The sequence below is a fragment of the Misgurnus anguillicaudatus genome, chromosome 13, assembly GCF_027580225.2.
Source record: "Misgurnus anguillicaudatus chromosome 13, ASM2758022v2, whole genome shotgun sequence".
NCBI lineage: Eukaryota > Metazoa > Chordata > Actinopteri > Cypriniformes > Cobitidae > Misgurnus > Misgurnus anguillicaudatus.
In genome coordinates this window covers 30,538,030-30,554,951 of record NC_073349.2, presented here as the reverse complement: position 1 = coordinate 30,554,951, position 16,922 = coordinate 30,538,030, and the positions used below count along the sequence as shown (strand labels likewise).

General features: G+C 38.2%; 1 protein-coding gene across 3 annotated transcripts in view; it reads left to right on the top strand.

Moving 5' to 3' along the window:
- The window catches only part of scube3 (signal peptide, CUB domain, EGF-like 3), a 121,669-nt gene that overhangs the window by 82,428 nt on the left and 22,319 nt on the right, over positions 1–16,922 (top strand). For 2 of the 3 annotated variants that reach the window (XM_055187823.2, XM_055187822.2), the window contains exons 7-10: positions 1,302–1,352; positions 5,122–5,238; positions 8,871–8,993; positions 16,130–16,246. In XM_055187823.2, coding sequence (XP_055043798.1) covers positions 1,302–1,352; positions 5,122–5,238; positions 8,871–8,993; positions 16,130–16,246 — 408 coding nt within the window. The remainder of the gene's footprint in view (positions 1–1,301; positions 1,353–5,121; positions 5,239–8,870; positions 8,994–16,129; positions 16,247–16,922) is intronic. The other variant, XM_055187824.2, reaches the window with a different exon arrangement.

Sequence of the window (16,922 nt, the reverse complement as noted above, 5' to 3'; positions counted from 1 at the left end):
CGACATAAATCTCAGTCTTAAATTATAAACTACATTCTAAATTGTATTTTTTTTTAAAGGAGATGTGATTATGTGATGGAGATGTAGGGTTGGACAGAAGACTGGAAACATTTTCTCACGGGAATCATTTTGTTGGTTTCTCTTCCAAATATCTAAATAATGTCTGCATTACGTCAGTTCACACATCCCTGCTTGTTTTGAGTGTTTACCACAAAGTGTCTGACTGTAGTCAAACTTACACGTCCACAACCGTCTGCTGTGCTGAATCACTCTTGTATGTGGGAGTGTTGTGTCGTCTGTGCATGAGAAGATTTACTCTCACCCTAGTTCAACTCAGTATTATAGACAGTATGAAACTGTTGATAGTCTTGTTCTTACTGTATATAAATTCCCTGCGGGACAAAAGTAGTTTCAACTAACTAAAGATGGTTATACTGTAGTAAAGCCAGACTGGTTTCCATTGCTCAAGATTGTCTTAGTTTGATGGTTTTAAAAGGGGTTCTGGACACTAGGGTTGCTCAGACAGCAACTATAAGTCATGAAAACGATGGTCATATGGGTTTAAAAAATACTTTTTTGTAAGGCTGGTCTTATGGTGCGTTCACACCAGACGCGGAAGAGGCAGCAAGTGCAGGTGATTTACATGTTCAGTCAATACAATGACGCAAATAGGCATCCTGTGGCGCATCTGCGCGAATTGAGTTGAAATTTTCACGCCACACTAACCAATCAGGAGCTTGCTCTAGCAGTGACGTGATTACAGGAAGCAAGCGGAGGCAGAATAACAAAACAACAATGGAGGACAATCATCAACACTACACGATACATATTCGTACTTTTACAGGAATTAAAATTATCTTGTTTGGAAGAAAATGAATGAGGAGGTCGAACAATCTGGTAAGTTTACTCAATTTGAGCTATATAAGCCCCTACCATGATGCGAATTTACTCGTGAAATGCTAATCTTGCGAGACATTCACGCGTAAAGTCGCATCATGGGAGGGGCTTATATAGCTCAAATTGAGTAAACTTACCAGATTGTTCAACCTCCTCACTCACTTTCTTCCAAACAAGATCAACGCTTTAACATGCAAATGAAGTGAGTAAAATCAAAATGTTCAAGCATCCAACTACGCGTTTTTGCCGCCTCTTCCGCGTCTGGTGTGAACGCACAGTTAGCTGATCTATCCGTCAGAATTATCAATAAGTTGTACTAGGGTAACTAAAATGTGTTGAATGAAGCATATAAGTCAATTTTGGAAGACTAAAGCAGTGTTTCTGTAATGTGTGTGTGTGTACAGAGGAAAGGAGTGTCCAACCGCAGCCCCTGCAGCCACAGCTGTTACCCAATGGTAAATATCTTAATTTTTCTAGCTTACTCCTATTGGCTACTCTCTTTTTCCCATGCAGTGGGTGTGGTGAAGCTCTTACTAACTCACATTGCACTATTTTCTTGGGCTGCGGGTCAATTCAGCCAAGTCAGGAGATCAAGGATCATGTCATTTCAAGACGTTTAAGGTCTGCAGAATAGCAAGGTCAAGAATATCCTGAGTGCTCTTCTTGAATTGTCTGAATTTGAACCTGAGCCCAACTTTGCTTGTGACCCCCTGATTTAACTTGCACTTTTCTAACTAGAAAGCATGAGGTCTTCAAACTCAAGTCACAATCAAATCGCTGCCGTCTCTTGTATGTACAAGTCAGAGAAGCATTGATTCGCCCTCGGTTTTGGGTTCATTGAGTTTTGAAAGGAGACCGATCGGTTCTGGGATTTATTCTTCATGCTGGCTAATGGTGAAAGACACTTGTCTTGACATGTTTCTCAGTCTGTTTATTCGCATGCATCAAATATACCAGCGCTCAAGGGAAACCTTTGTCCCAGGACCAAAACCTTTCTCACTTTTGTTTCTCTTGCTGTCAGCTCGTGGCATTTTCTCGCCCTGGAAAGCATTGCCGTTTCTGCAAAACGCTTTTGTTTGCACGACAACCTTTTCACATCAGAGCTGTTTTAATGGGGACCGATATGTTTGGTCAAAGCTTGGATAGACCCTGTGCCAACAGCTGTCATATGCCACCTGAGTTCAAACTATTTGGTGAATGTTTCTGACTTGTTCCAACCCTTTGGTAAACTAGCTGTGCCAACATTCATGAATTCTTGAGGATGGTTTTGCTTAAGCAAGTTGAAACTTTCAATTACATACATACACAAGCCATTCTGGATTGCATGTATACTTGCACAAAAACACAGTGTACTTTTTTTGCATGCTAGTAGCTCTTCAAACTTTAGTGTGTACTTTTTCCTTTTTAACGTCTAATAAAGTCTACATGGAATTCATATGTCAGGAAGGAGGTCAGGTGAGATGATCTGTTCTCTTAAAGAAATGGTAAGATGACCTTCATTGCAATTAATCGAGTGCAGTTCGGAGCATTGCTTTTGTAGAAATCCCTGAAGTTTTCTGAAAGACGGTTGTGCGTTTTCAGGCGGCCTGCTGGGCACGAGATAATTAGATGGTTTTTCTCCATAAGACCTTGTCTTTCACTAACATTTAACTCATCTAACATAGTGGTGCATAGAGAAACCCACACAATGTTTCTAGAACAAGAAGTCACGCTGGGTAAAAAAAATGTAATTACTGACTGTGGAGATAATGGCTGTATTGAGATTCCAAGCATTGGGATGCGACCAAAGCCGTGTCATTCATTCAGTAAGAGTATTCTGACAGATAGTTTGGTGTGTTTTTCAGTAAAAGCGGGTCTCGGCATGCATACCAGTCTCTGTTTTGTCTGTCTCGGCTGAGGAAGGTGTTAGATGCTTGATGTTTGAAGTGCATGTATGAAATCTAAAAAGAAGGTATTAGGGTTGTTTGTGGAGCCCCAAGTCGACTCGGGTGTTTTACTACAGTATATAGAGTACTGTTATTTCAGTGTTCCTGTAGCTCAATTGGTAGAGCATTGTGTTCGCAATTCAAAGCAGGGTTACCAAGAACATGGTTTTCATACGGATTTGTGTTACTAAAGTTGTTTTTGTCCCACGAGTTAAAGTTGAAAAGATTTTGTTCATCAGCTGTCAATCTTAAAGTTTCGTTCAGACCACCAGCGACCTTATCGCCGTGTGTCGCTGATCTCTTTCAATGAGGTGTTTGTAAATCTCGTTGTCATAAACAAATCAGTAAACTCCACTGCCTCGCTCCCATTGGTAGTCGCTCCCGAAAATCGCTCATCATTTGCATAAAGCTAAACTTTTCATAACTGTCTTGCATCACTGGACACACCCATCGTGTCGCCAGAAGTCGCCCAGCTTCCATTAAAATAAATGAGATTGTGTCGCTCTGCTACTGCTAGTCGCTGCCGGTCTGAATGGGGCGTAAGGCATGATGATTTTTTTGATTTTGATTGACAGACTGTGTTTATGAGTAGTACTATATGAGTTTTTAAGTATGTATTTTTGGTATGTGGCAAATTTTGGTGTTTTTGAGCTCACAGTTCGGTCTGTATCTAGATGCTGGGTTCCCGGTTCGATACGCATCACAGTATTGTGAGCAAATTGAAAATATGAAACTGAAATTCAAATAACAGATTTATTTTCATAATATCAACAATTTCAGTAACTTTTTTGTTGTACATACAACTTAACCCTTAAACAGGCAAGAGTGAAAAACCATGAGCAAAAATAATTCCATGTCATTGTTTGTATCATCTGGACTTGTATAAAAAATATTCATTGGAGTTTTTGAAATATTTGAAATATTCAGGATTTTATGAGTTGTATCTCCCAGGATGCTACTGAACCATAAGGTGACATTGGAGTAAAAAAAAAGTTTAGTTTTATGTGCACCTTCATGTGCAGAATTTTTTTTAAGTTTAGTTTTGCATGCTTACATGAAACTATCGTGTGCGCACGTGAAAGTTTCGCGTGAGCACGCGATGGTTTCGCGTGGGCGCGCGGTGGTTTCGCGTGAGCACGGGATAGTTTCGCGTGAGCACGCAAAACGAAACTTTATTTAATTTTTGCTCCGTGTTCCCTTAGGGGCTCCATAGGATACATTGCATTTTAAGGTATAAAAAAGGACTAAGTCATCAATATTTATTTTTTATTTGCTGCAACAATTATGTGATTCTGTTTCTTCCAAGGTAATGTTGCTGACCTTCAGTTCAAGCTTCACGTGATTCAAGCGATGTCTGTGTGACCGCGGTGAAGCACAGGTGACGCTGGTGCAGAGCTAGGTTACGTGTTGACCGGTCAACGAATAAAAATTAAAGAAAGGCATATCGTATAAATATCCCTATCATGCTACGATACACATCATGGCATTTTTTGTATTGCAAAACACCGTACTGCAAACTATCGTTACATCCCTAGAAGTGACTCAAATTTTTCCTCTCACGTGTGGCACAAATCGTATATGACCCATGAATGTGAAAGCAGGAAAAAAGTGAAAAGATTACGTTATTCTCCAAATGGTTTGGCCTCATTTATATGTGAAAATAAATTGTATATAATTCGGATACATGCATTTGCGCTCGCAATGTAAATGGACAGATCTGATATTCCCATCTCAAGATGTGTCGTTCGTCATTGAAAAGGCGATGCTGACAAATGACATCACCTTTGGTGGACACCACTCGCGATCACATGACTAATATTAACAGCGCAATGGACGTCTCCACTTATGTTGAATGTTGAAGTGTTATGTCTTGTTACAAAAATAAAGCTTTATAATCTTGTATAATCATTTTGTCTGTGTCCATTGCATCACACTCTTTCTCATATCAATGGACTCATTACAGTAGACTTTAGATATGTTATTTGATACGTTGTTGTATAAACGTTGTTGGAGGTTTGTGATTTTCTCATTTTAGCTTTCTCCCATTTTATTTCTTGGCTTCATAATTAACAGCTGAATCTGTACTTTAACCGTCCCGTCACCTGATACGCTAATACTCCAGGCAGATATTTGTGGCTTGCTTGCATGTGCTGCGTTCACGACTAACAGATCAGACGCTGAAGTTCAGTTCAGATCTGGAGTCGATACAGGAGATGAAGCTCTGTGAAGTTTGTTGTGGATCATTTTTATGATTCTCCAGTAAAACTGACTGCTCCCGCGTATGTGTGTGTTTCTTCAGAGACGTGTGCGGTGAATAACGGCGGCTGTGACAGCACGTGTCATGATGCTGTTACTGGAGTCAGATGCAGCTGCCCTGTGGGCTTCACCCTACAGCCAGACCGCAAGACCTGCAAAGGTACACACACACACACACACACACAATAATTCTGCACACACATACATATGTGCATAACATTTATGTACACACAGATACACTCACACATAGTCACATACAGTCACTGACACACGCATAAATACATTTACTGACACACACACATACACTTACACAAACACACAGAGCAACACATTACTAATGCATAGATCATTAGCTGCTGTTTAATATTTCCTACATTTGCATTATTGAATATGTCTTAATAACAAACAAAAAAAAACATGAAAGGTAGCTAAACTCAACTAAGTCATAAGTTGGGTCCATTTTGGCATCACGAGTGTTGCCATAGTAACAAATTATTCTCATCAAAGATGAAAAGATCCCATAATAGAAAGTCAGGCCATCTTTTAATAACTATAATTTCATGAGTCTTTATAGTTTTCAGTCACTAGAACAAACACACCTGCCTGTCTTCTCGTTTTTACACAGCAATTATAACGTCTTATATTCCTTAACAAATGCATATAAAACTTCAAAAAGCATTCAGGGTGATTCAGCTAAGAGTTTAATCTGAATGTTGAATTAAAACACTGAAATCGTTTTAATTCAACACATTTAGGGGCGGGTTCCCTGGAGATGGTTTAGATTACACCAGGAGTAGATCTTAGTTATATTATATCATTTACGTAGTTCACTGGTGTGTATCTTGAGACGAAACAATGGGATTGAGATATTTTAAGATATCAAGCTGTTTCAGTTTGAACACCTCTAACAAGCATTTTAATCTTGGACTAGACATAAGCCCTGTCCGGGAAACCTCCCCATAGTGTCTGGTTAAACTGGATTGCATTGGAAGAAATAGAGGAGTGACAGGAGCTGGAAGTGTAGACTTGTAGATGCATGTGGGGATCACTGTCTCGCCTTAAGCACTGGTAATAATACGCTAACAAGAACAATAAAGCAGTATTGAGATTTATTAGTTCTGCCATAGCAAAAACATATCCAGACTGCTGGCATAAGAAAACACTCATCCTGCTGCTGGCCAGAGAAAGAGAGAGAGAGAGAGAGAGAGAGAGAGAGAGAGAGAGATAGAGAGAGAGAGCTGTTTTATTTTGTGCGTAATGCAGATATTCTGTTCAGATGATTCAGACTCTTGCTGAGATGAACGGCTCATTTACTCAGATGATTCAGCTGTAATCAGAAACATCCACTTGAGTTTAATGAAAGCCAACTGAAAGCTGATGATATATTGATCCATTATTCTTAAAGAACTTCCTCCTGTTTGAACTGTAGGAGGTCTTGAATGTTTTGTGGCCCTGACCACAGAAATGCTCTGAAGTCAAACATTCACTCCGTGTGTGTCCACTGCAATCCATTCTGCCCTCTCATCCACATCTCCTCTAACATCTCTCAACCAAAATCTCTAAAATCTCTCCTCCAGCATGACCTATCACATTTCCTCTAACATCTCATATCCTCTCATCCAACATCTTTAACATCTCCTCTCATCCAACATCTCTTCCAACATCTCATCTCGTCTCATCCAACATCTCCTCTAACATTTTTTCTCTGATCCAACATCTCCTCTATCATCTCATCTCATCCAACATCTCCTCTAACATCTCATCCCTTCTCATCCAACATCTCTAACATCTCATCTCCTCTCATCCAACATCTCTAACATCTCATCTTCTTTCATCCAACGTCTCTAACATCTCATCCCCTCTCATCCAACATCTCCTCTAACATCTCATCTCATCCAACATTTCCTCTAACATCTCATCTCCTTTCATCCAACATCTCCTCTAACATCTCATCTCCTCTCATCCAACATCTCCTCTCATCCAACATCTCTAACATCTCATCCAACATATCTTCTACCATCTCATCTCCTTTCATCCAACATCTCCTCTAACATTTCTTCTCTCAATTAACATCTCATCTAACATCTCCTCTCATCCAACATCTCTAACATCTCATCCCCTCTCATCCAACATCTCTAACATCTCATCTCCTCTCATCCAACATCTCTTACATCTCATCTTCTTTCATCCAATATCTTTAACATCTCATCCCCTCTCATCCAACATCTCCTCTAACATCTCATCTCCTCTCATCCAACATTTTCTCTAACATCTCATCTCCTCTCATCTCCGCTATCATCTCCTCATCCAACATCTTTAAAATCTCATCCCCTATCATCCAACATCTTCTCTAACATCTCTTCTCATCCAAAATCTCCTCTAACATCTCATCTCCTCTCATCCAATATCTCCTCTAACATCTCCTCTCATCCAGCATCTCTAACATCTCATCTCCTCTCACCCAACATCTCTTCTACCATCTCATCTCCTTTCATCCAGCATCTCCTCTAACATTTCTTCTCTCAGTTAACATCTCATCTAACATCTCCTCGCATCCAACATCTCTAACATATCTTCTCTCTTCCAGCATGACCTCTAACTTCTCACCTCCTCTCATCCAACATCTTTTCCAACATCTTCTCTCATCCAACATCTCTAACATCTCATCTCCTCTCATCCAAAATCTCTTCCAACATCTAATCTCCTCTCATCCAACATCTCCTCTAACATCTCATCTCCTCTTATCCAAAATCTTTACTAACAACTCTCTTTTCATCCAACATCTCTAACATCTAATATCTCCTCCAGCATGTCCTCTCACATCTCCTCTAACATCTCATCTCCTTTCATCCAACATCTTTTCCAACATCTTCTCTCATCCAACATCTCTAACATCTCATCTCCTCTCATCCAAAATCTCTTCCAACATCTAATCTCCTCTCATCCAACATCTCCTCTAACATCTCATCTCCTCTTATCCAAAATCTTTACTAACAACTCTCTTTTCATCCAACATCTCTAACATCTAATATCTCCTCCAGCATGTCCTCTCACATCTCCTCTAACATCACATCTCTCATCTCCTTTAACATCTCCTCTCTTTCAACATCTGCTCTAACATCAAATCTCCTCTCACACCTCATTTCCTCTAACATCTCTTCTCTAACGCCTCATCTTCTCTCCCATCTCCTCTCACATCTTTTCTCTCTTCTTGTCTCATATCTTGTCTCATTTCATCTCATGCCTCATCTCAACGTCATGTTCTCATCTCCTTTAAAATCTCCTCTCACATCTGCTCTCCTCTAAATCTGCTCTCACACCTCATTTCTTCTTACGTCTTCTCTGACACCTCATTTCCTCTAATGTCTTCTCTCCAAAGTCTCATCTTCTCTCATGCTTCCTCTCTTCTCACATCCCATCTCCTCTCACATCTCATTTTCTCTCCTCTTTCTTCCTATCCTCCTCTTGCCTCATTATCTCGTCTCCTGTCATCTCACGCCTCTACTCACATCTTAAATCTCTGATTTTATCTTGTGCCATCTCATGTCACATCTTATTTTGTATTTGCTCTCCCATCTTATCTGCCCTTTTGTCCTCCCCTTCTAACTCCTCTTCTCTGATACAAACAGTTAGCAGAAAGTTTAAGGTGATTATTCAGTGACCCCATTTATCTTGTTATTCTTGCATATTTATTATTCACTCATAATTTGAATCAGGAACCGCACTAATCCATTACATGTGTCTTCGTTCGAACTATCCGGTGTTTATTACAAACTTTCTCTCTCATTTCAGACATTGATGAATGCCGTATGAACAATGGGGGATGCGACCATGTGTGCAGAAACACAGTGGGCAGCTTCGAGTGCAGCTGCAAGAAAGGATACAAACTTCTGACCAATGAGAGGACATGTCAAGGTACACTAACCAGTACTGGTACTGTTTCCAGTAATGTTTGATGATCTTTGTATCTTAAAGCTCAGAGATAACATGCAGATTATATTTATTTCAATCTCCAGTGACCCAATAAATCACGATCATGGCACCATAATGCTTTGACTATAGTAGGTTTGTTTTCACATGTTTTCACATGCTTGGACCCCAAATTTGGCAGTAGTGAAAAGGTCGGGTCTGTTTAGGTCAGAGGGTCTCATTTACACTCTGGGTTTAGGCTATAATTGAATGCCTGAGGAGATTTCTAGGCCAATAATAGTTTTGTTTGGCCTGTGGTAAGCAGTGGTGCAAGATCTGTGTGACCAAGGAATGACAGGAGAACGTCATTCGCAGTCACACTGCTCCAGGCTCCAGGTCTGGGGATTAAAACCAGAAATCCTTCAGATCCTCTCATGAAGCTCCCAGCAGTGTAAGTCTCGGCTCAGTGGAACATCTGGACCTTCAGGAGTTCACAAAACAAACATGATGGAAGAAACTGGAAGAATACAGATGAGCAGGAAACTGAGAAATTTAGACTTCACCAGTGCACCGCAACTTTTTAATGCAGCTTATTGCTTATTGTGAGGTTTAGTGATTCTCTGTGTTAAACTTACCTCATCATGCATGAATGACACTTTACATCATATGTCTTGTCGAGGAGAGATTTGCTGTTGTCGACACAATTTTCTTTGTGATGTGAGTGCTGGTGAAAAAGATCGTAAAGACTTCAGGGTCAGCTCTTTTGATTTAGGCCAATAATATTTTATGCTGGCAAGCTGTGCGCTCGTTTATACTGTAAGTATAAATGTTATGTAAAGGCCAATTCACACAAGATTGTTTTAAGGATTGTAAGAACATTGTACTTAATTTAATGTGTAATTTAATGTTGAGAGCTTACTCGACTGTAACGTCACAGTTGGTGTTATGTTGAGATTGGTCTGTTTTCCAGCTGTCTTTTGCATGTACAAGGTTTACATAAGAAGAGGAAACAATCGTGTTTGAGGCTCATGATATGTCATTACCAAAAGAATGTTCAGAAGAAAATATTCAAAAAAGTTTAAATCGTCATAAATACTGTCCCTGTCCCAAATGGCACACTCCGGACTTGTGGACCTCCTCAGAGTCCACGTTTTGATGACATCATGTAGCGCAGACCTTAGGGACCCTTGACGCAAGTCCAAGAGTGCGCACCGGAGTTGTATTTTGGGATAGACTCGAGTGTCATGCCGGAAATGGGAAGAGAAGTTGCCCATCAGTGTGAACTCCTCCCTTCCGTCGTCTGATTGGTCTGATTGCTCTTTCGCAAGAACTTCTGGGTTGGTAAAGTGCGCGAAGCCTGCTGCAGTGCGGACTTCACCGAAGATCGCATCAAGGGTGCAAAGGGCGCCCCCTTCGATGAGGACACTTCGGAGCGTAAAAGTGACAGATGGCACATCATTATAGGGTCGCCATGATTTCACAAAGATGTGATCCTGGATCAACATTTTGATCGAAGAAACCCCAAATTATAAAGAAAATTTAGTATTTTTGTCTTATAATATCTAAAAATTCTTAAATTAAGATGCATTTTCTTGATGAGCAAAATTACCTAAGAAAATAAGTCTAGTTTTTAGACAAAAAACATAAACTTAAAGTGAATTTGTGCTTAAATCAAGCAAAAAAATCTGCCAATGGGGTAAAAATAGCTTGTTTTGAGCAAAAATTCAGTTACATTGTATATTTTTTGTCTAAAAACTAGACATTTTAGGTCACTGATTTGCATCTTGATTTATTTATTTTTTTATATTTGTACTAAAAACAAGACTAAGTAAGTAGTTGTACTAAGTATGTAAGTAATTTGCAGTGTAATCATTAAATAATAGTTTGAGAAGAATTTTTAAAAGCCCCTAACCCAATCCTTAATCTAACAATTTGTCAATTCCTCCAGAGAACAGCATGAGGCGCACTTGAGAGTTTGCATTTATTTCAGACAAAAAAATCTTTTGGATTAGTTTATTGCGATATTGGGACAAATAATAGACATTATCGCTTTGTGGCAGAGCAGCATGAGAATTTTAAATGTATTTAGTATTTTAATTTGAATAAAAACCAATTAATTTTTTTGTGGTCCCTCAATGCCTATAGGAGGTCCAGGCCCACCCCACCCCTTACTTTGAACACTGGTTTTAACAAACTGTGTGTTTCCCTGCTGTCATCATCCTCGTCCTTCAACAGCTCTCTCTCTCAGACAGATCAGGACACATTCCTCCGTCGTCTTAAACGCTTTCTCAAGTGTGTTTAAGTGAAGCTCTTATCAGATGGCTGCTTGTCTTGAGGTGCGACTCACAGATAAAGCCTCTATCTGCTCTATATAAACAGACCAGCTTTCATTTCCCCCTCACAATGCTATTGTTTCAAAGCTTGAGATTAAGAGAAACCTGCATCCTTAGGTCCTGAGGGGTGAAAGAGCTGACATGCACATTTTTCTTTGTTAATGGTGTTTGCTAAGACAAGCGTAACTGTTCATCTTGCTTAGCTTTTTATAATCTCTAACCCTGAGTAGTGAACTTTAGCGAGTCACTCGTCCAACACGCAGTTTGTGCTGCAGATATAATTGACACCATAAATCGTGCAGGTTTTATGCACGTTAGATAATAAATCACATTTATCAAAGTCATGCTATGTAGTATCTGAACCATAAGCAGGATATTACAGATTTAATAGTGAAACCAGTGAAACACCAACTACAGTATCAAATCTTAAAAATAATGGTGCTACATGATGCCATATAATATGCATTTTTGCTGTATGGTCCTACAGTGTAAACAATCTTTAACATCTGAAAAACCTTTCTATGATCCTTTGTAGTCGAAAATGGTTCTTTAGACTATAAAGACGTCCACGTAAAGTCATTTCAGAGAATTGTTTCTGCACACATTATAAATATATTGCTGAAACACGTTACAAAGACTGTGAACTATTTAGTACACCATCAAACAGTTTTTCTACATTTCTATGTTCAGGATTTTGTGGGCGGGGCTAAAACAGTGGCTTGATGATGCACCGGAGCCACCTAGCATTTCCCCGCCCCTAACACAATCACAAGCATTCATTCAGGGGGTAGTGGTATTTGTAAGTTAAGAGAGACCCCGCAGCTTTCCGCAAGTGGGCGTGGTTTCAGCCCCGACAGTGGACACGCCCCCAGCGTTTCAGAACAGAGAATCCTGCTTGTTTTTATAAATATTTTATGTATTTAGCTGTTTTTTATCATTTATATTTGTCTGCATGGTTAATATCACATTTTTCTGTGGTGTTACAAACTGAGAGCACATTTAATATCACACTTTACACCGACTTTAAGGGCCTTAAAAAACAAAAATGGTTCTTTTACATCTTCGCTGTGATGTAGCACCTTTATTTTTAAAAGTGTAACAGCTAATATGTTTCCAAAACCACATAACACCTTAGCAACCAAATACCAACACCCTGGCATCTGGCTCTAGTACCCTAGAGTTTTGGCATTTACATGCACAAATAAATATTTTAATTGTTTGGTTTATTATGACAAACCCTCAGAAATGTTAAGATGAAAAAATCTTTCTGTGCGTTTCAGTATCAAACACTGACCTGTGCAGTGATGTGCACACACACCTTTGCTGTCACACACCTGCATACTGATGCCCGGGCATCCCAAAATAAACCTCCAAGTGTCTTTGTGGCTTTTTATACTGTACAGTCAGCTTGTGCTGCCGAGACAACAGCTGTGACCTGATGTGTGAAAGGTTTGATGTTCTTTAGCAGGATATTATTGGCTATATATTGGTTATATATATATATAAGGAGAACGGGCATATTTATATCATGCTGTTCCTGTAGCTTAATTAGTAGAGCGTACAACTGGGGTTTGACCAGTAAGTTGTCACACTTTTCACACTGTATAACATTTACTGAGCACCAAACATATATAGTGCAATCGTTTTACTTTTTAACCAAAAAATATGTAAAATGTGCTAATGTCAGATCATGTGAACACGAAGTTGATTATAGCCGTATATAGTGCCTCTTGTGTTGGAGTTATGAACAGTGTGACAACTTACCCCGCTCTCCCCTACCTACTGATAAAAATGTATATCTGCTGTACTTTTTTGCTCTTCTTTTTTGTAATTATAAATGAAACATTACCCTACAGTCACATTTGCTACAAGAAACAAAGACAGAGCGACAGGCTACCATTTATTTTCAATGGGAGTGACCATTTGCCAGTGAAAAGCAACAAGCTTGCCACTGCGTTGAGCTAGGTGGGGCCAAAATAGACAAGAAGGCTATTTTATGCAAATGCTGAGCGATGCGACAAAGCGACAAAGCGGGGCAGCATGACGTAGGTCAGTGGCTCGAGTCAAAGAAAATAATTCAAGATGGCTGAAAATGCATATTTCTGTATATATATATATATATATATATATACACTTTTAAATCCAAAAACATTGTTCTTTTAACTTAACAATAACTCTGAAGTGATTTTTGATACCGCTTTTAGATGCAAGTGCGTGTCACTCGTTGTCTCTCACTTTTAGAGAAGATTCATCAGTCTTTGCTGTTTAAAGGGAGAGTTCACACAAAAATGAAAATCCTGTCATTATTCCCACATGGCAAAAAATAATAAAAAAATTCTATAACTTTTAAATGTTTTTCCAAATTATAAAAAAATGGCCAAAATTATGTTCTGAAATATATTTTGAAATATGTTTACAAAAATGTTTTTTCACCAACATTTTTTGTATATTTTACGGAGCCCCTAAGGGGACATGGAGCAAAATTAAATAAAGTTTGGTTTTACGAACGCGAACGCGATAGTTTCATGTGCGCACGCGAAAGTTCACGTGAGCACATGAAACTAAACTTTAGATTTTTATACTCCAATGTCACCTTAGGTGCTCGGTAATATTTAAAAATATATTTTAAAAATAAAAATATATATGGAATTTATATTTGTAGCACATTGGAAGAAAAAAATTATCTGTTACAAACCTGTAAACATAACAGGTTTGAAAGATTAAACTTAAATATATTTTCAACTGCAAAAATATACTTATAATTTTAAATTTTAAAACATATTTATTCTATACTTCTATATACTTATACATTTTATACAAACTTTGATAGTTTGGGCAGGGAAATATCTTTTTTCCATATGGGTTGTGAATTTGTTGCCATACATTTTGAAATATATGTTAATATATAAAGGTTAAAACTAAATATATTTTTAAATTCAAAAGGCTTAACTTTTTACAAAAATGTATTTAGCAAACATATTTTTGGTCAAAGAAATGTATTATTTTGCCGTATGGGTTTTCTCATCCTCTTATTGTTCTAAGCCTGTATGAGTTTCTTTATTCTGGTGAACACAAAAAAAATATTTTGATCATAGATGGTAAGCAGACAGTTGACAGTACTTATTGACTTTCATAGTACTCGGTTTTTATTTATTTTTTTATTTTAGGTGAACTGAAATGTCTTCAGTTTCCTTTAGAGATAAAGCATCAGGTCACCTCAGTCTCATGCAGTCTTATTGTCTCATATATCTTTTCTTTCTGTCTCCATACTGATGAATCTTTCTGTGTCGCATTCAGGAGAACTCGAGGTCTACAGCTTGTAAATGAGTGTAATGCCAAAGGTCAAAAAAATGAAAAGGGCACACCAGCTATGAAATGTCACATTATTAAAAATCCTGCTTCAATTCATGCATGTATTCCTGTCACTTATTGTAAATTCACTTACATTACTTACTGTCAGGTCATTTCAAACCGTATATTGCTGTCTTGTGGTTTCTCTCCATTAAACTGTTCATTGCCAATAATTTGTGTTGTAGATCTTTTCGGCGTGATTCATACTTCAGCTTTTTACAAAAAAAACATAAAATAATGTTTCTTTGTATGGATTTAATTGTATGTATGATATCAACACACAATAAAGATGGGATCATCAGTCCTTTAGGTATATTTGTAATCTGTAAGTGTAGCTGGCGTGTCAGCATTTTAATTTTCCGGATAACTTGACCTTTTCCAAACATTGTTCACCTCTGGAAAGCTTCCTTTGCTGGTTTCACCTCGAGGACTGATGGCAGACTGCCTATTGCATGACAAACACATTATTTTAATTTGCTTTCTTCTTTATTCCTTTATCTTTGCTCATTGAATGTTGTCCTTTCCCGGAAAAGGTTGCTTTACACGCCTCTTACAATCTTTAGTTGTGTTGAATTTTTTATCTGAATAGCTGGAACAAATTGTTTCATCGAATGACCGGTAAATGCTTGAAAGATAAATCTCTGGGGCGTATCTCATCCCCAAAATAAAAGGAACAAAATATGAAATTACACGTTACAGTGTCATTTTTTAACATTAACAGTTAAGCACACATAATATAAACATTATTTTGATGATCAAGTGCATTTAGTACAATGGTTGTTTACTGACTTTAAAAAAACTATAATAGTGTCCAGATGATTCTCATTTTTGTAATACGCTCGAAAAAAGCTACAAAAGATGTCATTGGGATGGCACCCTTTAAAAAGAGGTGCAGATATGTACCTGTGGGGTACCAATATGCACCCATTCAGTAAAAATGTGTACTTTTTGTCTGAGAGTATACAGTAACTTTTTTAAGATAATATTTGCATTACGGTGAAGACAATTGGTTCTTTATTTACATAATAAGTTAATCATGCAAAAATATCTTATTATTAGTTTCAAAAGCAAGCATCATTTTTGTGCAAAACAGATATTTTGGGGTGATATTTTGGCCCTGATGTCAAGAGAATCCAGAGCACTGAAGGGTTATTAAGAGTAAATCATTTCCACATGTTGTAATGAGGAGTTAATAGACCTCGACTTTATCCTAGTAACTTGTGTTCATGAACAGCTGAAGGATTATTACACCAAACTGAAATGATTGACAGCTGAGGGGAAAAGAAAACAACTATTAAAGCTGCTGTTCATCAAGGGCGCTGAAATATTTTCACACTTTTATGAATTGTTTTGACACTGATAACATCCCTTCATCAACTGCATGCATTTGTCATTTTTATATTAATGTGAACATGTAAATAAAGTGCTTCTCTCTCTCTTTCTGTTTTTTTTTTTTAGATATAGACGAGTGCTCGTTCGACCGGGCGTGTGACCACACCTGCGTGAACTCACCTGGAAGTTTTCAGTGCTACTGTCACAAAGGTTACGTCCTCTATGGTGTGGCTCATTGTGGAGGTAACTGATGCATCATGGGATTGTTTTGATTTTGGGACAGTGTTTGGCTTTTATTAGGGTCTTTTCTTGGTGAAGATTGTGTGTCTGAGAGAGTTCACACAGAAAAAACACATCCAATGAAAACTGAAACCTTCCTTTATAAATGTTCTTTCATTTCATTTGAATCAATGCCTAAACCAGCAGTAAGGTGAAGACACATCAGATATCTTTTGTGACTGAATTAATGACTTAATGTAATCATTGTGTGGCTTCCAAGAGATATAAAATAAGATTTGGATGAGAGTGTAATGTGTGAAGGGTTCATGTACATGGTTATAGGGTCTGTTTTTAAGAATCTGGTTAAGTTAAGCAGAGATTTACTGTAGGGTTTAATGATGAAAGCTTTGGCTATTCACGTATTGTCACTCCATTGTTGAGAGGAGCGGTAATGATGAATGTGTTTCTCTCTTTATCCATCAGAGCTGTTAGATAACACCCAGATTTATGGAGGTCTCTCTTTACTCGGGAGAATAGTTGCCAGTTTCCCAGAGGGCTTATCTTCAGGGAAATGAATGTTAGGAGTGGGATAGGCCAGAATTGCCTTTTTGAAATCAATCACTTACACTATTGTTTTCTATTATGAAAAATGCACATGACGTGAAAAGCCACCGTATGTTGTCTTACTTTGAGCAATTGG